A 25,369-nucleotide genomic window follows, 5' to 3' on the forward strand; every position below is an offset into this window, starting at 1 on the left:
ACTGGTTTGGTTAATAGTACCCTGTTTATCTTGATGGGGAAAGCGAGTTGCTTAATTTTGTACAGTTTTTAGCAGGTTCAAATATTTCATTACCACTGGATAGGATAGTGACAATCCAGAATCTTTGTCTCATTCTCGGCTTCACAAATAAAAGGAAGATTTAGAGAACTTTTAGAAGTCTTCCCAGAAGATTTATTAAAGCAATGAAAACATTACAAAATAATTCTTAACATTTTAGGAAATTGTTTTAGCTGGAAAACATGCAGCTGAGGGGAATTTAAGCCTACAAATGGATGAACTTACACACATGATTCAGCTTTTCCTGTCTGGGCAGAATCACCTTGGCTTACCGCGTGTGTGTTTGTGGTGAGGTACAAGGATCTCCTTGGAGAGAGTTAGTGAATGCTGAGTGGGTGTTTACTGGAGGCTATGTAGGTCCCGTCTTTGAAAGCCTTCTGAGAATGAACTGAATAGGTAATAAACTGAAACCTTCTGAGCTAAGATCAGTTTATAATATTATCATTTTATGATTAGCTGTAATTTCTGCTTTTTCTCTTAAAGAAAATTAAAAGAGCATCTTCTTTAGAAAAAAAGAAAACATTAAAAATATTTATATGAATATTTTGCTATTCTGCTTTTTTATTTTTAGTAGACATTAGTGGAAAAGTAATGTGTTTGCATAAGGGGTTATCTGTGGAAATGAAGTTTTATATTTTATGGTTCAAATGGCTAACATACTATGGTAAAGAGAGTTCAGATTTTTTTTTCCAATTCTAGAACATATTCAAAATATAATGACACTGGAAGAGTCTGTTCAGCATGTGGTCATGACTGCTATTCAGGAGGTAAGTTATACCATGTTCACATGAGCGTGAAAATTCCAAGTCAAATTATGTAAACCATCGCATATACATTTTTAAGGCAGTGTGTTTTCTGTTTATGTAAACATGCCCTTTGTAGTGGTGTCCTTGCCTTTAACTAGTGTTTTTCCTTTTTTGTTTCCAGAAATATATATAAATATTTTAGAGGTTTTTGCCTTAGGGCATTTGTGCTCATCAGAGAGAGACAGAGACAGAGGGAAAAAAGAATGAGACAGAGAGACAGAAAGCGAGAAATCACCCCCTGGGGGCTTGGCCACGCTGTAGCCCCTTCTCCTCCATTCTCCTCTCAGGATCTTGGGTATGCATGACACATGAACATGCGCCTGGCATGAGTTTGAGCCACTGGGTCCGGGACTCGAACTGTGGTCAACTACATGGGAGTTGAGCGACATAACCATTATGCCAACTGCTGGTCCTAGAAACAGGTTTTCTGTGAAATGAGATAATAAGCTTCCCAGCTGGTACAGCTGAATTGTAGTTCTGATGCTGATATGGTGACTCAGCTGAATCCAAACTATTATTGTTCACGAGGAGAAAACGTATACTAAAATACAGATAAATAGATATATTTAAGAACTTTTTGTCTCCCTTATATCCTCATAAAGTGGGAAGGGAATGATGCAGCACTGGGAAGATTTTTTTCCTTCTTTCCTTTGGTCACCCAAAGCTGGAGCCTCTTGGCAGCTCCTATATGGTGAGCCAATTCGAGGGAGCGCGTTTAATTTTTATGGTAGTCTTCTCCTATTCGTGATGTTTGGAAGTTAATTTTTTTTGTTTTTGAAGAGAGGTTTTTGCTGTAGGGCACTAGTGTTCACCAGAAAGGCAGAGAGGGACGGAGAGACAGAAAGCGAGAAATCACCCCCCAGGGAAGATGGCCATGCTGCAGTCCCTTCTCCGTTTTCCTCCCAGGATCTTGGGCACATACATACACATGCCCAGCGTGATTTTCAAACCACCAGGTCTGAGACTCAAACTGCTGTCAGCCACGTGAGAGCTGGTGACATAACCATAACACCATCTGCTTGCTCCTCCACCTCCCCCAAAGTTTAAAAGGCCTTCAAGCCCTGCTTTAGTACTTCTACATTAAAAAGGTGAATTACAATTGTCAAATTCTCTTAAATAACCTTAAACAGGAAAAGCCAGATAAACAACTTCCGACCAGGAATTTCTATTTCCTCTCTTTGTATGTGTGTGTTCATTAGAGTAGCCTTTCCTAGGATTTAATTTACATATATCATATTCATTTTCAGAATGTTAGATCTGGGAGCAGATATTGTAGTACTTATGTTCTGGAGTCAAGTAACTTGGAGTTAAGGTAGTCTAATGTTCTAAATCAAGTCAGAATTCAGAATTCAGGTTGTGCAGTGTTGAATCTTAGTATCTGGCTGCAAGGCTAAGGTGAAGTGGGGTGTAAGAGAGACCTGTGGGAGCGGAGTGAGGGATTGAAGAGGAGCAGCACAGATTGGAGGGGCGTGATTGAGGGGGAGACTCGGACTGGACTTTGTAGCCCATACTCCTGAGTTTGCATTTTTGGTTTATATTCAAAGCGTCATCATACATAAATAAAACTGTTTTCCATGTGCAATAAAGGTTGCTTAAGAGGATACTCTTTTTCACATTACTCCTATTTTGAAATGACCTCAAATTTTGCCATATCACTCATGAAACTACATTTTTTAAAATGTTAACTTACACTCCATAAGAACCGCTTTTTAACAAAGCATTTTATGTGTTTAGTTTTATTTAATAATACATCTTGGATCATCACTTTTTTTTTTGCTTATAAGTATTTTGTGTATAGCTCTGTATTTCAAACACACTTAACCTGTGATGTCCCCACTACTATACTTAAACTTTTGTGTTGTTTATATTAAACTACTAATTAAATTTGTATTTGAATGGTGTTCTAAGGATCATTAAACTAAAGCAAGGAGAAACTGAATACAAATAATTTTTCTCTCCTTTCAAGTAGATATATTTTTACTTCCTAAACATCACATTACACCGCCTAACTTTACTATTTTATTTCCTAGTTGATGAATAAAGAAATCTCAAGCTCTTCTACAAATGACGCTGTGGGAGAACTGGAGCAGCAGGTGAGTACGACAGTGTGACGAGAACGGCGGAGACAGCGACGCAGGTCCTTTGCCAGTTACCGTTGGAAGGCCACGCGAGACAGCATATATGAAAATATTTTCATATGAAATTTAGTTTATTTGTAAAATCCCGGGTGAACATTTTTATGCTTTTTCTTCATGAACGCAACTAATATTTTGGTCTTTGAGGTTTTTTTTGCTATCATCTTGGAAGAATTCAGTGGGATTGAATGGATTTCTGACACTCAGTAATAGATATCTGGCCCATGCTATCAGATTGCACAATTAAATAGGCAGTTACAAAAATCTGCCAAGTTTTCATTTATCTAGCAAGATAATGTCATTTGTGGCACTTTCTCTGTCCTCTTATTTAAGGACCTGGTTCTATTTCAGAACTGTTTTCTATGGGGAAAAAGAGCTCTTGCCGTGTGAAACCCAACCTGGGTTGGAGGAAAAGGGTAAAAGAGGAGGCATAGGTCCCAAAAGGTGAATTTTTAAAACTACTTCTAGGAGGGACCAGCAGTTAGCGTAATGACTATGTCACTGGACTCCCGTGTAGTCAACCATGGTTCGAGTCCCAGACCCGGTGGCTTAAACTCACGCTGGGCACTGTGCATGCATGCTCAAGATCCTGAGAGGAGAATGGAGGAGAAGGGATTGTGGCGTGGCCATCCCCCTGAGGGGTGATTTCTCTCTTTCTGTCCCTCTGTCTCTCTCTTTCTGGTGAGTGCACGTGCCCTATAGCAAAAACCTCTCCAAAAAAAAAAGAGAAAGGAAAGTCAACATCAGTTCTAAGGAACATTTCTTGGGACCAACAGTTAGCGTAATGGCTATGTCGCTGGACTCCCGTAGTTGATTACGGTCCGTGTCCTGGACCTGGAGGCTTAAAACTCATGCCAGGCGATGTGCGTGCATGCCCAAGATCCCGAGAGAATGGAAGAGAAGGGATTGCTGCATGGCTATCCCCCCTGGGGGGTGATTTCTCGCTTTCTGTCTCTCTCTGTCTGCCTGGCGAGTGCACGCGCCCTATAGCAAAAACCTCTCCAAAAAACAACAACAACAACAAAACACTTCTAGGAACCAGTAGGTGGTGTGTGGTAGTTAAGGCATTGGACTCCCACATGGGTGACTGTGGTTCGATATGTGGACCTGGCGACTTGAAAATCACGTTGGCACCTATGTGTGTGCCCAAAATCCTAAGAAAAGATTGGCTGAGAAGGGATTTCAACATGGTCATCCCCCATGGGGTGATTTCTCACTTTCCCTTTCTCTGTCCTCTGCCTTTCTCCAGCCAGCACACGTGCCCTATGACAAAAACCTAAAAACAAAAAACATTTTTATTATCAGTGTATATGTATATTATGAGAAGAGTATATTTTTCTCCTTGTCATAACATGATGTACTAAGAATCTGGGCATTTTCTTACAGCTTAAAAGAGCCTTGGAAGAACTTCAAGAAGCATTAGCAGAAAAAGAAGAGCTGAGGCAGAGATGCCAAGAACTTGATATGCAGGTGCGCTAAAGAAACCTGACCTGAGAAAACTTTCTCTTTAGGTTCATAAAGGTTTTTCTTTAATTTATTAATTAGCAGAGTGGTTTGGAAGTGAGTTGTATTTCATGGAGGAAACATTTCATGGAGGCTTGAGTATTTAAGCATTGGTGTCTAACTATTTTTCTCTGAGACTTGAAAATTGATAGTCCACCTATTCTTTGGAAAAAATCGTTCTAAATGTAGAATTTCAACCATTTCGGTGGGGACTCTGTTTTCTCTTTTATAAATGAAAAGATAAAAAATACCTGCCTTGTAGGGTATTTGTGAACATTAAGGGAGATAATTTATGGAAATGTTCAGACGCGCCTGACCCTTAGTAAATGCAAGTGCAGGCTGTTTCTCTCTCAATCACATACCTACTCACCACACACAAACTCCAGGGGACTTCAAAACATTGGTGAGAAAATGCAGTTAATAGGAGTTTATTTTGGTGCAAAAATTCTGAAGTCCCTGGAGTTTTTCATAGTATGCATTTTCTTTAACTTTACAGAACCCCTTGTATCTGTGTGTTTATTCTACACATACACATACAGTCTCTCACATCAAGTTTGTTTTGCTAACATATATAGTCATATACGTGTGTGAGCATTTATATGTGTACACGTGTTAGCAAAATAAACATGACATTAGAGAATACTAGGTAATTAAGAGTATACGATCAAACCTGACTTCTTGTGTTCAGAATCTGATCATGTTACTGGCTGTCTGTATGCTTGGAGGCAAATTACTTAATTTCTCTGTACAGACAGTCCCTGACTGATGATGGTTCAACTTTATAGTGGTGCAAAGTCGGTGCGCACTCAGTAGGAACTGGAACTCCATTGTAAGTCAGGAAGCATCTATACTTCAGTCTTCTGTTTTGAGAAATAGAGCAGTGATAGGATGCGTCTCCCAGAGTAGTTGTGAGATTCGCTAAGTTAATATACAAGAGAGTCTTCAAAGTGTTCATGATAAAATAGAATTCAAGTGTGGGTTATTTGGGTACAAAAAAATTTGAAATTCGTGCATTGTTTTTCATAATAGGTAGTTTCTGTGTGAGCATTTGAAGACCCCTCAAAATAAAGCACTCAGATCAGGGCCTGGCACATAACGCCATGGGTATGTTTGTATATATTTTAATTATTGTTGGTATAATGAAAATATGGGGGCCGGTAGGTGATGTGGTGGTTAAGAATGCTGGGTTCCCACATGGCCGACCATGGTTCGAGTCCCAGACCTGGTGGCTTGCTTTCTTACTTTCCCTTTCTCACTCTCTGTCCCTTTTTGGTCAAAAATAAATCAATAAAGTTAAATAAAATAATTTTAAAAAAAGAAAATGTGAATGTAAATGTCATGCACTAAGGTAAAAAAAGAAAAAGGACTTAAGCGAATGAAGTTAAATTCACAGGCTGATGCTGGAAGAGAGAAGCAGAAGAGACATCAATGCAAAGCAAACCAAAACAGAGAAATGCACAAACCTCCACATGAGATTTTGATAGAAAGTTTTGAGACCCTCGCTGTCCGATAAGAGCCTTAATAATGGCTAGTATTTATATATCGCTTATCTCCAAGAAGCTAAAGGTACTTCATTGATTTTTTTTTTCTCCCCCATCCTTTTTATTTTCTCTTTCTTTCTAATTCTCCTTCGACGTCTCTGCGAGATCATTAGTATTGGCCTCCTATGATCCCCGCTCAGTTACACAAGCAGCCCACTCCATTCTCTGCGCGCCATTGTTCTAGGGCCGGGGAGAAGCAGCTCAGAAGAGAAAGAGCTCGCCTGGCCTTGGAGTTCTCGACCGTGGGGCAGGAGTCCACCGTTTTTTTCTCTCCGACCCTTGGTTTTCTCATCTGCGAAGTAGAAGCAGTAACACCCTGTGTCCCAGTAATCAAGCGACATGTTGAAAAGACCTGGCACCTGTGGGCACTCACGGGTAGCTGGGCTGGTGGCCCCCATGGTGGTGTCTCAAGGGCTCCGACCTAACATTTCAGGAAGCGTCCACAGACGGCGGGAAGTTCCTTCTAGGATCTAATCCTAATGCTCCAGCTTCTCCTTCAGCCCCAGCCCTCTCTTGTCCTTTTCCTAGGAGGAAGGGAAAAATCCTCACTGCCAGCATTTCCCCGACTGCCTAAAGAATAATGGGATTCTTTCTTTCTTTCTTTCTTTTTTTAAAAAAGGGGTTTTTTGCCATAGAATATGTGCACTTGCTGGTGAAAAAGACAGAGACAGTGAGAGGGAAAGTGCAAAATCTCTTCCCAAGAGGGATGGCCACGCCGCGATCCCTTCTCCGTTTTCCTCCCAGGATCTTGGGCACATACATACACATGCCCAGCGTGATTTTCAAACCACCAGGTCTGAGACTCAAACTGCTGTCAGCCACGTGAGAGCTGGTGACATAACCATAACACCATCTGCTTGCTCCTCCACCTCCCCCAAAGTTTAAAAGGCCTTCAAGCCCTGCTTTAGTACTTCTACATTAAAAAGGTGAATTACAATTGTCAAATTCTCTTAAATAACCTTAAACAGGAAAAGCCAGATAAACAACTTCCGACCAGGAATTTCTATTTCCTCTCTTTGTATGTGTGTGTTCATTAGAGTAGCCTTTCCTAGGATTTAATTTACATATATCATATTCATTTTCAGAATGTTAGATCTGGGAGCAGATATTGTAGTACTTATGTTCTGGAGTCAAGTAACTTGGAGTTAAGGTAGTCTAATGTTCTAAATCAAGTCAGAATTCAGAATTCAGGTTGTGCAGTGTTGAATCTTAGTATCTGGCTGCAAGGCTAAGGTGAAGTGGGGTGTAAGAGAGACCTGTGGGAGCGGAGTGAGGGATTGAAGAGGAGCAGCACAGATTGGAGGGGCGTGATTGAGGGGGAGACTCGGACTGGACTTTGTAGCCCATACTCCTGAGTTTGCATTTTTGGTTTATATTCAAAGCGTCATCATACATAAATAAAACTGTTTTCCATGTGCAATAAAGGTTGCTTAAGAGGATACTCTTTTTCACATTACTCCTATTTTGAAATGACCTCAAATTTTGCCATATCACTCATGAAACTACATTTTTTAAAATGTTAACTTACACTCCATAAGAACCGCTTTTTAACAAAGCATTTTATGTGTTTAGTTTTATTTAATAATACATCTTGGATCATCACTTTTTTTTTTGCTTATAAGTATTTTGTGTATAGCTCTGTATTTCAAACACACTTAACCTGTGATGTCCCCACTACTATACTTAAACTTTTGTGTTGTTTATATTAAACTACTAATTAAATTTGTATTTGAATGGTGTTCTAAGGATCATTAAACTAAAGCAAGGAGAAACTGAATACAAATAATTTTTCTCTCCTTTCAAGTAGATATATTTTTACTTCCTAAACATCACATTACACCGCCTAACTTTACTATTTTATTTCCTAGTTGATGAATAAAGAAATCTCAAGCTCTTCTACAAATGACGCTGTGGGAGAACTGGAGCAGCAGGTGAGTACGACAGTGTGACGAGAACGGCGGAGACAGCGACGCAGGTCCTTTGCCAGTTACCGTTGGAAGGCCACGCGAGACAGCATATATGAAAATATTTTCATATGAAATTTAGTTTATTTGTAAAATCCCGGGTGAACATTTTTATGCTTTTTCTTCATGAACGCAACTAATATTTTGGTCTTTGAGGTTTTTTTTGCTATCATCTTGGAAGAATTCAGTGGGATTGAATGGATTTCTGACACTCAGTAATAGATATCTGGCCCATGCTATCAGATTGCACAATTAAATAGGCAGTTACAAAAATCTGCCAAGTTTTCATTTATCTAGCAAGATAATGTCATTTGTGGCACTTTCTCTGTCCTCTTATTTAAGGACCTGGTTCTATTTCAGAACTGTTTTCTATGGGGAAAAAGAGCTCTTGCCGTGTGAAACCCAACCTGGGTTGGAGGAAAAGGGTAAAAGAGGAGGCATAGGTCCCAAAAGGTGAATTTTTAAAACTACTTCTAGGAGGGACCAGCAGTTAGCGTAATGACTATGTCACTGGACTCCCGTGTAGTCAACCATGGTTCGAGTCCCAGACCCGGTGGCTTAAACTCACGCTGGGCACTGTGCATGCATGCTCAAGATCCTGAGAGGAGAATGGAGGAGAAGGGATTGTGGCGTGGCCATCCCCCTGAGGGGTGATTTCTCTCTTTCTGTCCCTCTGTCTCTCTCTTTCTGGTGAGTGCACGTGCCCTATAGCAAAAACCTCTCCAAAAAAAAAAGAGAAAGGAAAGTCAACATCAGTTCTAAGGAACATTTCTTGGGACCAACAGTTAGCGTAATGGCTATGTCGCTGGACTCCCGTAGTTGATTACGGTCCGTGTCCTGGACCTGGAGGCTTAAAACTCATGCCAGGCGATGTGCGTGCATGCCCAAGATCCCGAGAGAATGGAAGAGAAGGGATTGCTGCATGGCTATCCCCCCTGGGGGGTGATTTCTCGCTTTCTGTCTCTCTCTGTCTACCTGGCGAGTGCACGCGCCCTATAGCAAAAACCTCTCCAAAAAACAACAACAACAACAAAACACTTCTAGGAACCAGTAGGTGGTGTGTGGTAGTTAAGGCATTGGACTCCCACATGGGTGACTGTGGTTCGATATGTGGACCTGGCGACTTGAAAATCACGTTGGCACCTATGTGTGTGCCCAAAATCCTAAGAAAAGATTGGCTGAGAAGGGATTTCAACATGGTCATCCCCCATGGGGTGATTTCTCACTTTCCCTTTCTCTGTCCTCTGCCTTTCTCCAGCCAGCACACGTGCCCTATGACAAAAACCTAAAAACAAAAAACATTTTTATTATCAGTGTATATGTATATTATGAGAAGAGTATATTTTTCTCCTTGTCATAACATGATGTACTAAGAATCTGGGCATTTTCTTACAGCTTAAAAGAGCCTTGGAAGAACTTCAAGAAGCATTAGCAGAAAAAGAAGAGCTGAGGCAGAGATGCCAAGAACTTGATATGCAGGTGCGCTAAAGAAACCTGACCTGAGAAAACTTTCTCTTTAGGTTCATAAAGGTTTTTCTTTAATTTATTAATTAGCAGAGTGGTTTGGAAGTGAGTTGTATTTCATGGAGGAAACATTTCATGGAGGCTTGAGTATTTAAGCATTGGTGTCTAACTATTTTTCTCTGAGACTTGAAAATTGATAGTCCACCTATTCTTTGGAAAAAATCGTTCTAAATGTAGAATTTCAACCATTTCGGTGGGGACTCTGTTTTCTCTTTTATAAATGAAAAGATAAAAAATACCTGCCTTGTAGGGTATTTGTGAACATTAAGGGAGATAATTTATGGAAATGTTCAGACGCGCCTGACCCTTAGTAAATGCAAGTGCAGGCTGTTTCTCTCTCAATCACATACCTACTCACCACACACAAACTCCAGGGGACTTCAAAACATTGGTGAGAAAATGCAGTTAATAGGAGTTTATTTTGGTGCAAAAATTCTGAAGTCCCTGGAGTTTTTCATAGTATGCATTTTCTTTAACTTTACAGAACCCCTTGTATCTGTGTGTTTATTCTACACATACACATACAGTCTCTCACATCAAGTTTGTTTTGCTAACATATATAGTCATATACGTGTGTGAGCATTTATATGTGTACACGTGTTAGCAAAATAAACATGACATTAGAGAATACTAGGTAATTAAGAGTATACGATCAAACCTGACTTCTTGTGTTCAGAATCTGATCATGTTACTGGCTGTCTGTATGCTTGGAGGCAAATTACTTAATTTCTCTGTACAGACAGTCCCTGACTGATGATGGTTCAACTTTATAGTGGTGCAAAGTCGGTGCGCACTCAGTAGGAACTGGAACTCCATTGTAAGTCAGGAAGCATCTATACTTCAGTCTTCTGTTTTGAGAAATAGAGCAGTGATAGGATGCGTCTCCCAGAGTAGTTGTGAGATTCGCTAAGTTAATATACAAGAGAGTCTTCAAAGTGTTCATGATAAAATAGAATTCAAGTGTGGGTTATTTGGGTACAAAAAAATTTGAAATTCGTGCATTGTTTTTCATAATAGGTAGTTTCTGTGTGAGCATTTGAAGACCCCTCAAAATAAAGCACTCAGATCAGGGCCTGGCACATAACGCCATGGGTATGTTTGTATATATTTTAATTATTGTTGGTATAATGAAAATATGGGGGCCGGTAGGTGATGTGGTGGTTAAGAATGCTGGGTTCCCACATGGCCGACCATGGTTCGAGTCCCAGACCTGGTGGCTTGCTTTCTTACTTTCCCTTTCTCACTCTCTGTCCCTTTTTGGTCAAAAATAAATCAATAAAGTTAAATAAAATAATTTTAAAAAAAGAAAATGTGAATGTAAATGTCATGCACTAAGGTAAAAAAAGAAAAAGGACTTAAGCGAATGAAGTTAAATTCACAGGCTGATGCTGGAAGAGAGAAGCAGAAGAGACATCAATGCAAAGCAAACCAAAACAGAGAAATGCACAAACCTCCACATGAGATTTTGATAGAAAGTTTTGAGACTCCTGATGCAGTATTTCAGTCCTGTTCTGGTCTGGATTATTATGAGGCTTTGGGTAAAGCGTGATGCGTTTCCTAGCGGCCCTTAATTTCTGCCTTCCTCAGCTAACCATTATTTGTAACATGTTCTCAGGCAGCAATAGACAGAACTTCACTTCTGCGTAGCTGTGGCCCATGATTAGTGCTCATGGGATGGTAGAGAAGAAGCAGATTCCTGGCCACCACGTGAAAGATTTTATTCTAAGGCAGTGACTTTCAAACTTGAATGTGCTGGAGAATTGTATGGGACTGATTACAGTGGGTAAAGGGGATTCCAACTCTGCAAGTTTATATAAGTATATATTATTTTATTTTTTTTAAAGAATAATTTTATTTCCCTCCCTCTTGCACTCTTTCTTTCTTTCCTTCTTCTTTCTTTCTTTCTTTTGAAAGGGACAGAATGAGAGAGAGAGAGGGAAAGTGAGAAAGCAAGCTGCCAGGTCTGGGACTTGTACCGCAGTTGGCCACATGGAAGTCCAGCATCCTTAACCAACATGCCAAACAGTCCAGCATCCTTAACCACCATGCCAGGGAGTCCAGCATCCTTAACCACCATGCCACCTGCCGGCCCCCTACATATGTATATATTATTTATTTATTTGCCATAGGGTGCATGTTCTCACCAGAGAGAGAGAGAGAGAGAGAGGGGCAGACAGACAGTGAGAGGGAAAATGAGAAATGATCCCCTAGGGGGATGACCCCACCTTAGTCCCTTCTCCTTCATTCTCCTCTCAGAAATTTGGGAACTCAAGCACATTTGCCCAGGGTGATTTTTCTTTTTCTTTTTCTTTCTTTCTTTTTAGAGAGATTTTTGCCATAGGGCATGTACAATCACCAGAGGCAGACAGAAAGCAAGAAAGAAATCACCCCCAGGGTGGGTGGCCAGGCCTCAGTTTCTTCTCCATTCTCCTCTTGGAATTTTGGGCATGCATGTACATGTATCCATCGTGAGATTTAAGCCACTGGATCTGGGACTCAATTCGCAGTTGACTGTGCATGAGTCCAGCAATGTAACCGTTACTCTATCTGCTGGTCCCAGTGATTTTCAAACTTCTAGGTCCAGAACTCAAACTGTGATCAGCCATTTGGGAGTCCAACATTTTAAGCACTATGCCATCTACTGGACCCTGCATCCTCTATATTTTAAGTAAACAAATATGATAAAATGTTAATGCCTTCCTACAATACTGGGGACAGGAATACATTCTGAGAAATGCGTCATTAGGCAGTTTTGTCGTTGTGTGAACACCACAGAATGTCCTTCCACAAACATAGTGGTGTAGCCTCCTGCACACCTGGGCTGTATCTTATAGCCTATGTGCCCTATGGACAACCACTGTCCATGCAGCATAGTCTGTGGTTAAATCTAGGTAGTGTGAGAAAATGCGCATTTATTTTTTGAGCCTTTTTTGAGGGACAGTTTCAATTTTTTCTGCTGCTTTTACATAGCAGAGAGAGAGAGAAAGAGAGAGAGAGAGAGACACAGAGAGGAGAGAGATCTATTAAAAAAAGAGACAGAAGCATATGCATAGTGAACCTAAAACAATCACTGTGGCATCTAACATTCCAAGTCATGGATCTGGGGTGGTCCCAGGAATTTTCATGTTTACCATTTCCTCTCATGTTTATGATGAAGGTGGCTTTGGAACCATGCTGAAACATGGATAGGCATGAGGTTGGTTACTCACCAGGTGTTGAAGCTAAATTTGTCCTTGTTACTCTTCCTTCTTGAGCGGATTTCTGCCCAGCGTTGAAGACTGAGGGCATTGCTTCTCAATCCCTTTATGACAGTCCCTACGCTCAAGCTAGAAGGAGTTACTCTTGTGTTTGTACCATATTCCGACCCTCTGACATCCTCCAATTCAATCTTCTTCAACATCTTCCATTTAAGTTCTTGCTTCTGTTTTTAGTTCTATTGTACGAATCTTAAGGCTAGAAACCTATATGTTCCTTTTTGTATCTGAATCACTTACAGTTGTCATACATGGCAGGAAATAGTCACTAAGCTGCTTACGTGGCAGGGGTGCATGCGTGCATGGGCTTAGGAATGGAAAGTTGTTTCTTCACATAGTCTGCCCAGGGTCAGTATAGTAGCCTTTGTATTTATTTGGTAGAAAGAATTAATAAACTGTCTACCTGCCTATTCTGTATCCAAAGCCATCACTTGAGTTCCTTGAGTTCCATCTCCAGTAACTAGCTCTGTGTCAGTGTGTAGTTTCATTCACAAAACTAGGCTGAATTAATTATACCCATTGAAATTATGAATAAGTTTTCCCGTAACATAGCAGGAGTTATACTAGGTCACCTTTTTTATTTTTTCTCCAAACTAATTCTTAGTAAAATCTTATGTAAACTTCCTAGTCTTAGAAGAGTACACAATATTACCTGAAAATTGTAAAGAATTTTTTAAGTGGATAAGAAATAGACTAACTAGAGTAAATTGTTCTTGTTGTGAGTTCAAAAGCAAAACAACAGCAACAACAACAACAACAAAAAACAAACCAGGCATCAACTTTTCACATTGATAGGGTTCTAAATTTGCATACTTTTATGCATTTTTAAATCATAGCAGTCGCAGTGTGCAAATGAAAACAGTTCAGTCTTTTGTTATGAATTCACTAAACAAGAGTGTTAATTCAGTCCCTGAACATGGCCGTATTACTCATAATTTTCTACTATGAATCCAAAACAACTTTGTGCCTTTATGTGTATTTTTTTCTTACTATAGGGTAACAGTCTTCTGAAAACTAGTTTATACCTACGTGTAGTCAACCATGGTTCGAGTCCCAGACCCGGTGGCTTAAACTCACGCTGGGCACTGTGCATGCATGCTCAAGATCCTGAGAGGAGAATGGAGGAGAAGGGATTGTGGCGTGGCCATCCCCCTGAGGGGTGATTTCTCTCTTTCTGTCCCTCTGTCTCTCTCTTTCTGGTGAGTGCACGTGCCCTATAGCAAAAACCTCTCCAAAAAAAAAAGAGAAAGGAAAGTCAACATCAGTTCTAAGGAACATTTCTTGGGACCAACAGTTAGCGTAATGGCTATGTCGCTGGACTCCCGTAGTTGATTACGGTCCGTGTCCTGGACCTGGAGGCTTAAAACTCATGCCAGGCGATGTGCGTGCATGCCCAAGATCCCGAGAGAATGGAAGAGAAGGGATTGCTGCATGGCTATCCCCCCTGGGGGGTGATTTCTCGCTTTCTGTCTCTCTCTGTCTACCTGGCGAGTGCACGCGCCCTATAGCAAAAACCTCTCCAAAAAACAACAACAACAACAAAACACTTCTAGGAACCAGTAGGTGGTGTGTGGTAGTTAAGGCATTGGACTCCCACATGGGTGACTGTGGTTCGATATGTGGACCTGGCGACTTGAAAATCACGTTGGCACCTATGTGTGTGCCCAAAATCCTAAGAAAAGATTGGCTGAGAAGGGATTTCAACATGGTCATCCCCCATGGGGTGATTTCTCACTTTCCCTTTCTCTGTCCTCTGCCTTTCTCCAGCCAGCACACGTGCCCTATGACAAAAACCTAAAAACAAAAAACATTTTTATTATCAGTGTATATGTATATTATGAGAAGAGTATATTTTTCTCCTTGTCATAACATGATGTACTAAGAATCTGGGCATTTTCTTACAGCTTAAAAGAGCCTTGGAAGAACTTCAAGAAGCATTAGCAGAAAAAGAAGAGCTGAGGCAGAGATGCCAAGAACTTGATATGCAGGTGCGCTAAAGAAACCTGACCTGAGAAAACTTTCTCTTTAGGTTCATAAAGGTTTTTCTTTAATTTATTAATTAGCAGAGTGGTTTGGAAGTGAGTTGTATTTCATGGAGGAAACATTTCATGGAGGCTTGAGTATTTAAGCATTGGTGTCTAACTATTTTTCTCTGAGACTTGAAAATTGATAGTCCACCTATTCTTTGGAAAAAATCGTTCTAAATGTAGAATTTCAACCATTTCGGTGGGGACTCTGTTTTCTCTTTTATAAATGAAAAGATAAAAAATACCTGCCTTGTAGGGTATTTGTGAACATTAAGGGAGATAATTTATGGAAATGTTCAGACGCGCCTGACCCTTAGTAAATGCAAGTGCAGGCTGTTTCTCTCTCAATCACATACCTACTCACCACACACAAACTCCAGGGGACTTCAAAACATTGGTGAGAAAATGCAGTTAATAGGAGTTTATTTTGGTGCAAAAATTCTGAAGTCCCTGGAGTTTTTCATAGTATGCATTTTCTTTAACTTTACAGAACCCCTTGTATCTGTGTGTTTATTCTACACATACACATACAGTCTCTCACATCAAGTTTGTTTTGCTAACATATATAGTCATATACGTGTGTGAGCATTTATATGTGTACACGTGTTAGCAAAATAAACATGACATTAGAGAATACTAGGTAATTAAGAGTATACGATCAAACCTGACTTCTTGTGTTCAGAATCTGATCATGTTACTGGCTGTCTGTATGCTTGGAGGCAAATTACTTAATTTCTCTGTACAGACAGTCCCTGACTGATGATGGTTCAACTTTATAGTGGTGCAAAGTCGGTGCGCACTCAGTAGGAACTGGAACTCCATTGTAAGTCAGGAAGCATCTATACTTCAGTCTTCTGTTTTGAGAAATAGAGCAGTGATAGGATGCGTCTCCCAGAGTAGTTGTGAGATTCGCTAAGTTAATATACAAGAGAGTCTTCAAAGTGTTCATGATAAAATAGAATTCAAGTGTGGGTTATTTGGGTACAAAAAAATTTGAAATTCGTGCATTGTTTTTCATAATAGGTAGTTTCTGTGTGAGCATTTGAAGACCCCTCAAAATAAAGCACTCAGATCAGGGCCTGGCACATAACGCCATGGGTATGTTTGTATATATTTTAATTATTGTTGGTATAATGAAAATATGGGGGCCGGTAGGTGATGTGGTGGTTAAGAATGCTGGGTTCCCACATGGCCGACCATGGTTCGAGTCCCAGACCTGGTGGCTTGCTTTCTTACTTTCCCTTTCTCACTCTCTGTCCCTTTTTGGTCAAAAATAAATCAATAAAGTTAAATAAAATAATTTTAAAAAAAGAAAATGTGAATGTAAATGTCATGCACTAAGGTAAAAAAAGAAAAAGGACTTAAGCGAATGAAGTTAAATTCACAGGCTGATGCTGGAAGAGAGAAGCAGAAGAGACATCAATGCAAAGCAAACCAAAACAGAGAAATGCACAAACCTCCACATGAGATTTTGATAGAAAGTTTTGAGACTCCTGATGCAGTATTTCAGTCCTGTTCTGGTCTGGATTATTATGAGGCTTTGGGTAAAGCGTGATGCGTTTCCTAGCGGCCCTTAATTTCTGCCTTCCTCAGCTAACCATTATTTGTAACATGTTCTCAGGCAGCAATAGACAGAACTTCACTTCTGCGTAGCTGTGGCCCATGATTAGTGCTCATGGGATGGTAGAGAAGAAGCAGATTCCTGGCCACCACGTGAAAGATTTTATTCTAAGGCAGTGACTTTCAAACTTGAATGTGCTGGAGAATTGTATGGGACTGATTACAGTGGGTAAAGGGGATTCCAACTCTGCAAGTTTATATAAGTATATATTATTTTATTTTTTTTAAAGAATAATTTTATTTCCCTCCCTCTTGCACTCTTTCTTTCTTTCCTTCTTCTTTCTTTCTTTCTTTTGAAAGGGACAGAATGAGAGAGAGAGAGGGAAAGTGAGAAAGCAAGCTGCCAGGTCTGGGACTTGTACCGCAGTTGGCCACATGGAAGTCCAGCATCCTTAACCAACATGCCAAACAGTCCAGCATCCTTAACCACCATGCCAGGGAGTCCAGCATCCTTAACCACCATGCCACCTGCCGGCCCCCTACATATGTATATATTATTTATTTATTTGCCATAGGGTGCATGTTCTCACCAGAGAGAGAGAGAGAGAGAGAGGGGCAGACAGACAGTGAGAGGGAAAATGAGAAATGATCCCCTAGGGGGATGACCCCACCTTAGTCCCTTCTCCTTCATTCTCCTCTCAGAAATTTGGGAACTCAAGCACATTTGCCCAGGGTGATTTTTCTTTTTCTTTTTCTTTCTTTCTTTTTAGAGAGATTTTTGCCATAGGGCATGTACAATCACCAGAGGCAGACAGAAAGCAAGAAAGAAATCACCCCCAGGGTGGGTGGCCAGGCCTCAGTTTCTTCTCCATTCTCCTCTTGGAATTTTGGGCATGCATGTACATGTATCCATCGTGAGATTTAAGCCACTGGATCTGGGACTCAATTCGCAGTTGACTGTGCATGAGTCCAGCAATGTAACCGTTACTCTATCTGCTGGTCCCAGTGATTTTCAAACTTCTAGGTCCAGAACTCAAACTGTGATCAGCCATTTGGGAGTCCAACATTTTAAGCACTATGCCATCTACTGGACCCTGCATCCTCTATATTTTAAGTAAACAAATATGATAAAATGTTAATGCCTTCCTACAATACTGGGGACAGGAATACATTCTGAGAAATGCGTCATTAGGCAGTTTTGTCGTTGTGTGAACACCACAGAATGTCCTTCCACAAACATAGTGGTGTAGCCTCCTGCACACCTGGGCTGTATCTTATAGCCTATGTGCCCTATGGACAACCACTGTCCATGCAGCATAGTCTGTGGTTAAATCTAGGTAGTGTGAGAAAATGCGCATTTATTTTTTGAGCCTTTTTTGAGGGACAGTTTCAATTTTTTCTGCTGCTTTTACATAGCAGAGAGAGAGAGAAAGAGAGAGAGAGAGAGACACAGAGAGGAGAGAGATCTATTAAAAAAAGAGACAGAAGCATATGCATAGTGAACCTAAAACAATCACTGTGGCATCTAACATTCCAAGTCATGGATCTGGGGTGGTCCCAGGAATTTTCATGTTTACCATTTCCTCTCATGTTTATGATGAAGGTGGCTTTGGAACCATGCTGAAACATGGATAGGCATGAGGTTGGTTACTCACCAGGTGTTGAAGCTAAATTTGTCCTTGTTACTCTTCCTTCTTGAGCGGATTTCTGCCCAGCGTTGAAGACTGAGGGCATTGCTTCTCAATCCCTTTATGACAGTCCCTACGCTCAAGCTAGAAGGAGTTACTCTTGTGTTTGTACCATATTCCGACCCTCTGACATCCTCCAATTCAATCTTCTTCAACATCTTCCATTTAAGTTCTTGCTTCTGTTTTTAGTTCTATTGTACGAATCTTAAGGCTAGAAACCTATATGTTCCTTTTTGTATCTGAATCACTTACAGTTGTCATACATGGCAGGAAATAGTCACTAAGCTGCTTACGTGGCAGGGGTGCATGCGTGCATGGGCTTAGGAATGGAAAGTTGTTTCTTCACATAGTCTGCCCAGGGTCAGTATAGTAGCCTTTGTATTTATTTGGTAGAAAGAATTAATAAACTGTCTACCTGCCTATTCTGTATCCAAAGCCATCACTTGAGTTCCTTGAGTTCCATCTCCAGTAACTAGCTCTGTGTCAGTGTGTAGTTTCATTCACAAAACTAGGCTGAATTAATTATACCCATTGAAATTATGAATAAGTTTTCCCGTAACATAGCAGGAGTTATACTAGGTCACCTTTTTTATTTTTTCTCCAAACTAATTCTTAGTAAAATCTTATGTAAACTTCCTAGTCTTAGAAGAGTACACAATATTACCTGAAAATTGTAAAGAATTTTTTAAGTGGATAAGAAATAGACTAACTAGAGTAAATTGTTCTTGTTGTGAGTTCAAAAGCAAAACAACAGCAACAACAACAACAACAAAAAACAAACCAGGCATCAACTTTTCACATTGATAGGGTTCTAAATTTGCATACTTTTATGCATTTTTAAATCATAGCAGTCGCAGTGTGCAAATGAAAACAGTTCAGTCTTTTGTTATGAATTCACTAAACAAGAGTGTTAATTCAGTCCCTGAACATGGCCGTATTACTCATAATTTTCTACTATGAATCCAAAACAACTTTGTGCCTTTATGTGTATTTTTTTCTTACTATAGGGTAACAGTCTTCTGAAAACTAGTTTATACCTAAAAAGGGACATATGCATCATATTTTAGAGGCTTAGATGATTTACTCAAAACTAAGACAGGCATTATGTTTTATTTTTTTATTTTTTTTTTTTTGAGAGCAGTTTTTTCTATAGGCTGTGGGCACTTGCCAGAGAGAGAGAGAGATAGAAAGTGAGAAATCACCTCCCACGGGGGGTGGCATGCTGCAATCCCTTCTCCTCTATCCTTCTCTCAGGATTTTGGCACACAGGCACACACACCTGATATGAATGTCAAGTTGCTGGGTCTGGAACCCGAGCTGTGGTCAACCATATGGAGTTAGTCTTAACCATTACACCACCTGCTGGTCCTGGCAGGCATTCTTTTGCAAGTACTCTTACTCTTTGTCCAGATAGATAGATAGATAGATAGATAGATAGATAGATAGATAGATAGATAGATAGAGGCGGGAGGGGGGGAGAATGAATGATTTGATCTCTTTCGTTTTAAACAAACCTCTGGACTCAGAAAACCAGAGTTGGAAGGACCTAGAAATTATCTAGTTTGATTGATCAAGCTATTTAATGGCTTAGACAGAATTAGAATCCAGAACTTTAGACTCTTAAAAGTGTCTTTGGTGCTGATGCTTACATTTGTGTTTTCGGTTTCGGTTTTTAGGTAACTGCACTTCAAGATGAGAAGAATTCTCTGGTTTCTGAGAATGAAATGATGAATGAAAAACTTGACCAGTTGGATGGTTCTTTTGATGATCCAAATACAATGGTTGCAAAAAAATATTTTCATGCACAGTTACAACTCGAACAATTACAAGAAGAAAACTTCAGGTAGCATTTTTAATAGAAATCATTTTATAGAATTCTTCCTAGTAAACTAGTAGCAAAAACAATGTGATATTACCAACTAATTATTAAGCATCATTAAATACATTTTAGGACACTGAAAATACAACGTAGTGTAAGTCATTCCTCCTCTCACAGGGCTTATGATTCAGTTAGGCAAGTAGGATATTTCCATAAGAACAAAACAATTGCAAACAACATGTGGTAAAGTCTTCCATCAAAGAGAAATGCAGACACAAAGGAAATAAAGCAAAGAGTTTACTTGGGCCAGATCTGAGGATGATTACGCAGGTGCCAAAATATTTGAGTTGTCCCAAATAGTGTGCAAGAAAGTTTACAGATTTTGGGGTGATTTTAAAGACTAAAGTCTCAAGCGGGAGAGGAAATTACACAGTTGTTTGTCAGAGCTTTACATTAGACAAAATGTTGTAGCAAGGAGTTCTGCACAGCAGTCATTGGCTGATTATAAAGTGACTTCAAAAAGTTCATGGAAAAATGCTCATGTGTTTTACTGTGTTGACTATTACATGGACAAGGGGTCTTACAGAGTTCATGAAAAATGTGCATTATGAAACTACTATGCATATAGATGTAAAATTTATTTTTGCACCAAAATAAACTATATTTTTATTGATATTTTTATTGAGTTTTTTTATTTATTGGAAGACTAGTGTTAAAATTTTCAATGCCAGCAGGTGGCATTGTGGATAAGGTGCTAGGTTTCCATATGGCTGACCAAGGTTCAGGTTTGGACCTATAGCTTAAAAATCTTGCCAGGCATGTGTGTGCATGTGCCCAAAATCTTCAGAGGAGACTGCAGGAGAAGGGATTGTGGTGTGGCCATCCTCCCACGAGATGATTTCTCACTTTCCCTCTCTCGGTCTCTATCTGGCACGCTCATGCACTCTACGGTAAAATCCTAAAAAAGAGAAGGAAAAAAATTAACAATTGTTGATTTATGGATTTCTATCTTTAGCTTTATTATTTTTTCCTTAATGTACTTTAAACTCTATTTTTAGGTGTATATAAATTTATTATCTCTTTCTAATATATTAACCCTCTATAATTATAGAATAATCCTTTTTAACCTTTGATAAAACTTTGAAAATTTACTTTGTTTGCTATTTATATAATGACCTTTCTTTGCTTACTGCTTGTGTGGCATTTTTTTTTTCATCTTTTTATGTTTGCCTATTTATATCTTTACATATTTAAAAGATCTGTTGTAATTAGCATACGTATGAACTTTCAGTTTGTATTCAGTGATAGTCTGTGTTTTAATTAGTGTATTTAATTAATTTACCTTTTATGTAATTATTGTTATGGTTATATTTAGATCTCTCAATTCACTATTTTTCTCTTGTTATATTTGCTCTTTTGTTCCTTTTTTTCCTGCTATCTTTTGGATTAATAAAAATTTTCTTAATATTTAATTTTAATTACAGATATTGTCATTTCAGTTTTTTTTTTGCTGTTCTAATGCTTGCAGTATTTGTCTTTAACTTATCACAGTCTACAGAATTAATATTTTACCACTTTATATGCTATGTGTATTTTAAAATAATCATTTTCTTTTGCATTTTCTTTTCATCTTTTGAGATTAAAATTTGTAGGAGTGTATAACTAAGCACAGTGTCTCAGAAGTGAAAATGAAAATTCAGAATCTTAAGTTTACTTCCATTCCTTTTCCAAAATCATAAGCCAAAAAAGTATCTTATTTCTTCAGCTTTCCTCTGTTGAATGTAAAGTTTAAATATATCCTGTTAAGATCATTTCTCAATAGGAAAACAAATTATGCAAATTATATTATAAAATTTTGTTTGGGGGCCAGCCAGTGGCATGGTGGTTAAGACGGCTGGAGCCCCCACGGTTAATGCTGCAGTTTGAGTCAGGGACTGGCATCTTGAAAATCACACAGGACACGTGTGTGTGTGCATGGCCACAGTCCCAAAAGGAGGGAAGAACGGAGCAAGTGATTGTGGTGTGACTCTCCCATAGGGGCGCTTTCTGACTTCTCTCTGCCACACCATCTTTCTCTGGCTAGTGTACGTACACATTCTGCCAAATGAAAAAAAAAGTATTTTCTTTGTTTAAGGCTTGAAGCTGCAAAAGATGATTACCGAGTTCACTGTGAAGAACTTGAAAAGCAACTGATTGAATTTCAGCATAGGAATGATGAATTGACTAGTCTTGCTGAAGAAACAAGAGCCCTGAAAGATGAAATAGATGTTCTGAGGTATGGCATGTTTAGACATAATACGTCACTTCCAAGTTACTAGTCAATTTGGGCATCTGATATTTTCATCAGGTATTCTTCAGATTATCCCTGTGTAGAAAGTGGATTTTGGGGCCAGTGGATTTTGGTGGAATGTTGGGGCCAGTGCAGGGACACGGCCGTCTCTTGTCGTCCAAGTGGTACCCAATCCATGTGGAAGGTCCATGTGGAAGATAGTGGGTCCTGTTCCTGACCAGCCTGCCCACAGCTGCAGCATGTGGTCATGATCCTGACCTGCTGGGAAGCTTAGGGGGGCTTGAGGAGGGTCCTAGTATGGTACCTGCTTTTCTGTTTCTCTCTCTGTCTCTAACTCTCATGAAATAAATAAAATTTTAAAAGACACATGATCAGTTTCTATCCAGGCTCCTAGTCTTTCCCCTCCCCAATACTTGTCAATTGAAATTATAATTTAAGGATAATATTCAATTATTGTTAGAGTTTCACATTAGAAGCCATAAGCCCAAAATGAGAGCTGTAAGAAAATTTTCTAAGTTTTTTGATATGTTGAGGCTGACCTCCTTATACCCATTATATTTTTTTTGTGAAAATTTTTTGTAAGGAAATATATTCTTACAACCTATATTTTGGAATTTGATAAAATATAGATAAGGAATCTAACATTTCAGGGAGGACAGCCTTTAGAAATAGAACATATGTATTTAACTTGTGGTATCTGTGAAATGTTACTAATGGATACATTATCCACATGATCTTTTTATTTTTTGTTAACTTTTCTAAGTAGCTATATTTTGCTGATGTCTTTTCAATATCCATTTGTTACAAAATCCATATTGCCATTAACTTGTACTTACAGGTTACAGTGATTTGGTTTATTTATTTTTGCTATAAATGCGGTTGATCTGATTATGTGGAACTCAAAAGGAAAATACTTTGCCAGATCAATTTATAAATTGATTAAACGTCCTAAGTATATCAAATACTTAGAAAACGCAGTAGTATATGGTATAAACAAAACAAGGTTGGCCTGTAAGCTACAGAGTGGCTCAGAATTCTTTAGTTGTATGTATAAAGCCATTCTTTTTTCACACAGCAGGCTAATATTTAAATGTGATAATTTAAAGAGTTACATTTTAATTTTTATACCTTTATAACAAAAACGTTGAACTGTAGATGATTCTAAGACTGCGTCTACTTCCAAAGTTCTCACAAAATTTACAATTTCTTTTCTTACTCAATTTTTTCTTTTTTCTTTTTTCCCCCCTTTTCTTTTTCTTTTGTCATTGTTATAGCTTGGGACATTAATTTTACAGCCAGGATAGAATTATAGGTCCGTACACTAGGTTTTACACAGTAATGCATAATCTTTATCTTATAGGGCTACCTCTGATAAAGCAAATAAACTGGAGTCAACAGTTGAAGTATATCGTCAGAAGCTACAAGATCTGAATGACCTCCGCAAGCAGGTGAAAACTTTACAGGAAACTAACATGATGTACATGCATAACACGGTCAGCTTAGAAGAAGAATTAAAGAAGGCAAATGCAGCACGTACGCAGTTAGAAACATACAAAAGGCAGGTAAGAAAAGATCTTAATTTTTAATTGCTGAGATTGGAAGGTCAACTCTGCCATTCCTTTTGAATCTTTAAGAATGGTACAGAGCTAAAGCATTGAATATAAAAAGCTGTGAACTTATTCTGATGAATTTCTTCTGTCTGTACTTTTAATTCAAGGGTCGATAATTAAGTTTGCATTATCTGGGTCTTCTATCTTCATTTCTTCTTAGCTTGTATTTTCTTTTTATATTATCTTTAGCATTTATGATAACCAGTATAAATGCTTAGAGAACGGACCTGTAACCTGAAATATTCTGTTTTGTTATACCTCAAACAATTTAGAGAAATATTAGCATTGAAGGCTGATTTTTCAGTTTTTTGGTGAAATTATTTTTGAGAATTTTAAATTTTATATACTTTTTTTGTCAAAGATTTACTGTTAAACTTGATCTTAATATAACTTTTATTTGCAGTCACTCGAACATACTCAACTCTGAAAAAATAACTGAATATTACTTACTATTGTTTTTTTACTCTGTTTCTGATGAAAGGTTCAGGATCTTCACATTAAACTTTCATCTGAATCAAAAAGGGCAGACACGCTAGCATTTGAAATGAAGCGGCTTGAGGAAAAACATGAAGCTCTACTTAAGGAAAAAGAGGTAAACATGCATATTATTCGTAATTAATACATCATTCTTTTAGTTTTATATTAACTTTGTTGATCTCAGAATGGTAGTGATGTTAACCAGTTCTTTCTTTCGTTTTTAGAATTATTTATTTAATTTTATTTATCATTATTTTTATTTTTAAATTTGCTACAAGGCGTGTGCACTCACCAGAGAGAGAGAGAGAGAGAGAGAGAGAGAGAGAGAGAGAGAGAAGAACGGACAGACAGAAAGACAGGGACAGAAAGTGAGAGAGAAAGCACCAGGTCCAGGACTTGAACTGTGGTTGGACATGTGGGAGTTCAGCACCTTAACCATCTTGCCATCTGCTGGTCCCAGTTTTATCTTTCTCCACATTGAAATTGTTTATATAAAAGAAGATCTTATAAAAATGACTGACTACTAGATTAAATTTTGATAATTTCTTTTCACAAGAAAAGATGAAGTCAGAACCAAAGGCGTAAGTTTCAGTACATGTTTTTAAACTCATGCTGTCAACTCCTTGACACCAAGGACTGGACACAGTTTGTTTTTCTTTTCTTTCTTTTTTTTTTATTTTTTATTAATTTATTTTTTACCATTGGGCATGTGCATGCTTTCAGAAGACAGAGAGAGGGAAAGTGTGAAATTATCTCCCAGAGAGGATGGCCACACCACAGTCTCTTCTCCATTCTCTTGTGATTTGAGGCATGTACATACATACTCTCGGAGTGATTTCCAAGCTGCCAGGTCCAGGATTTGAACTGCAGTTGACCATGTGCAAATCCAGTACCTTAACCACCACACCACGTGCTGGTTCCTATAGGTCATTTTTAACAGCTTTATTAAGGTATAATTTAAATACCATACCCTTCAACTGTTTTGGAGTGTTCAGCTCTGGCTTTTAGTGTCTGTGCAGAGTTGTGCTACCACCACTGTAATCAAATCTTAGAACACCATCCTCACCCAGTGGCCATTAGCAGTTACTCTGCA

General features: G+C 38.9%; 1 protein-coding gene and 1 long non-coding RNA gene across 2 annotated transcripts in view; both read left to right on the forward strand.

Moving 5' to 3' along the window:
* HOOK1 (hook microtubule tethering protein 1) overlaps positions 1–25,369 on the forward strand; it is a gene marked incomplete at its 5' end in the record, with an annotated part of 69,714 nt that overhangs the window by 19,971 nt on the left and 24,374 nt on the right. Inside the window, 7 exon segments of the mRNA XM_006154924.3 lie at positions 778–845; positions 2,915–2,977; positions 4,406–4,489; positions 19,757–19,923; positions 22,034–22,174; positions 23,550–23,751; positions 24,281–24,391. Of these exon segments, the coding sequence (XP_006154986.2) occupies positions 778–845; positions 2,915–2,977; positions 4,406–4,489; positions 19,757–19,923; positions 22,034–22,174; positions 23,550–23,751; positions 24,281–24,391 (836 nt within the window).
* On the forward strand, positions 7,930–10,646 carry LOC102490501 (uncharacterized). Its single transcript, XR_335486.2, has 3 exons — positions 7,930–7,994; positions 9,423–9,506; positions 10,569–10,646. It is a non-coding gene; the product is annotated as an uncharacterized LOC102490501 (long non-coding RNA).

Source organism: Tupaia chinensis, unplaced genomic scaffold, assembly GCF_000334495.1.
Source record: "Tupaia chinensis unplaced genomic scaffold, TupChi_1.0 Scaffold000425_1, whole genome shotgun sequence".
Classification (NCBI taxonomy): Eukaryota; Metazoa; Chordata; class Mammalia; order Scandentia; family Tupaiidae; genus Tupaia; species Tupaia belangeri.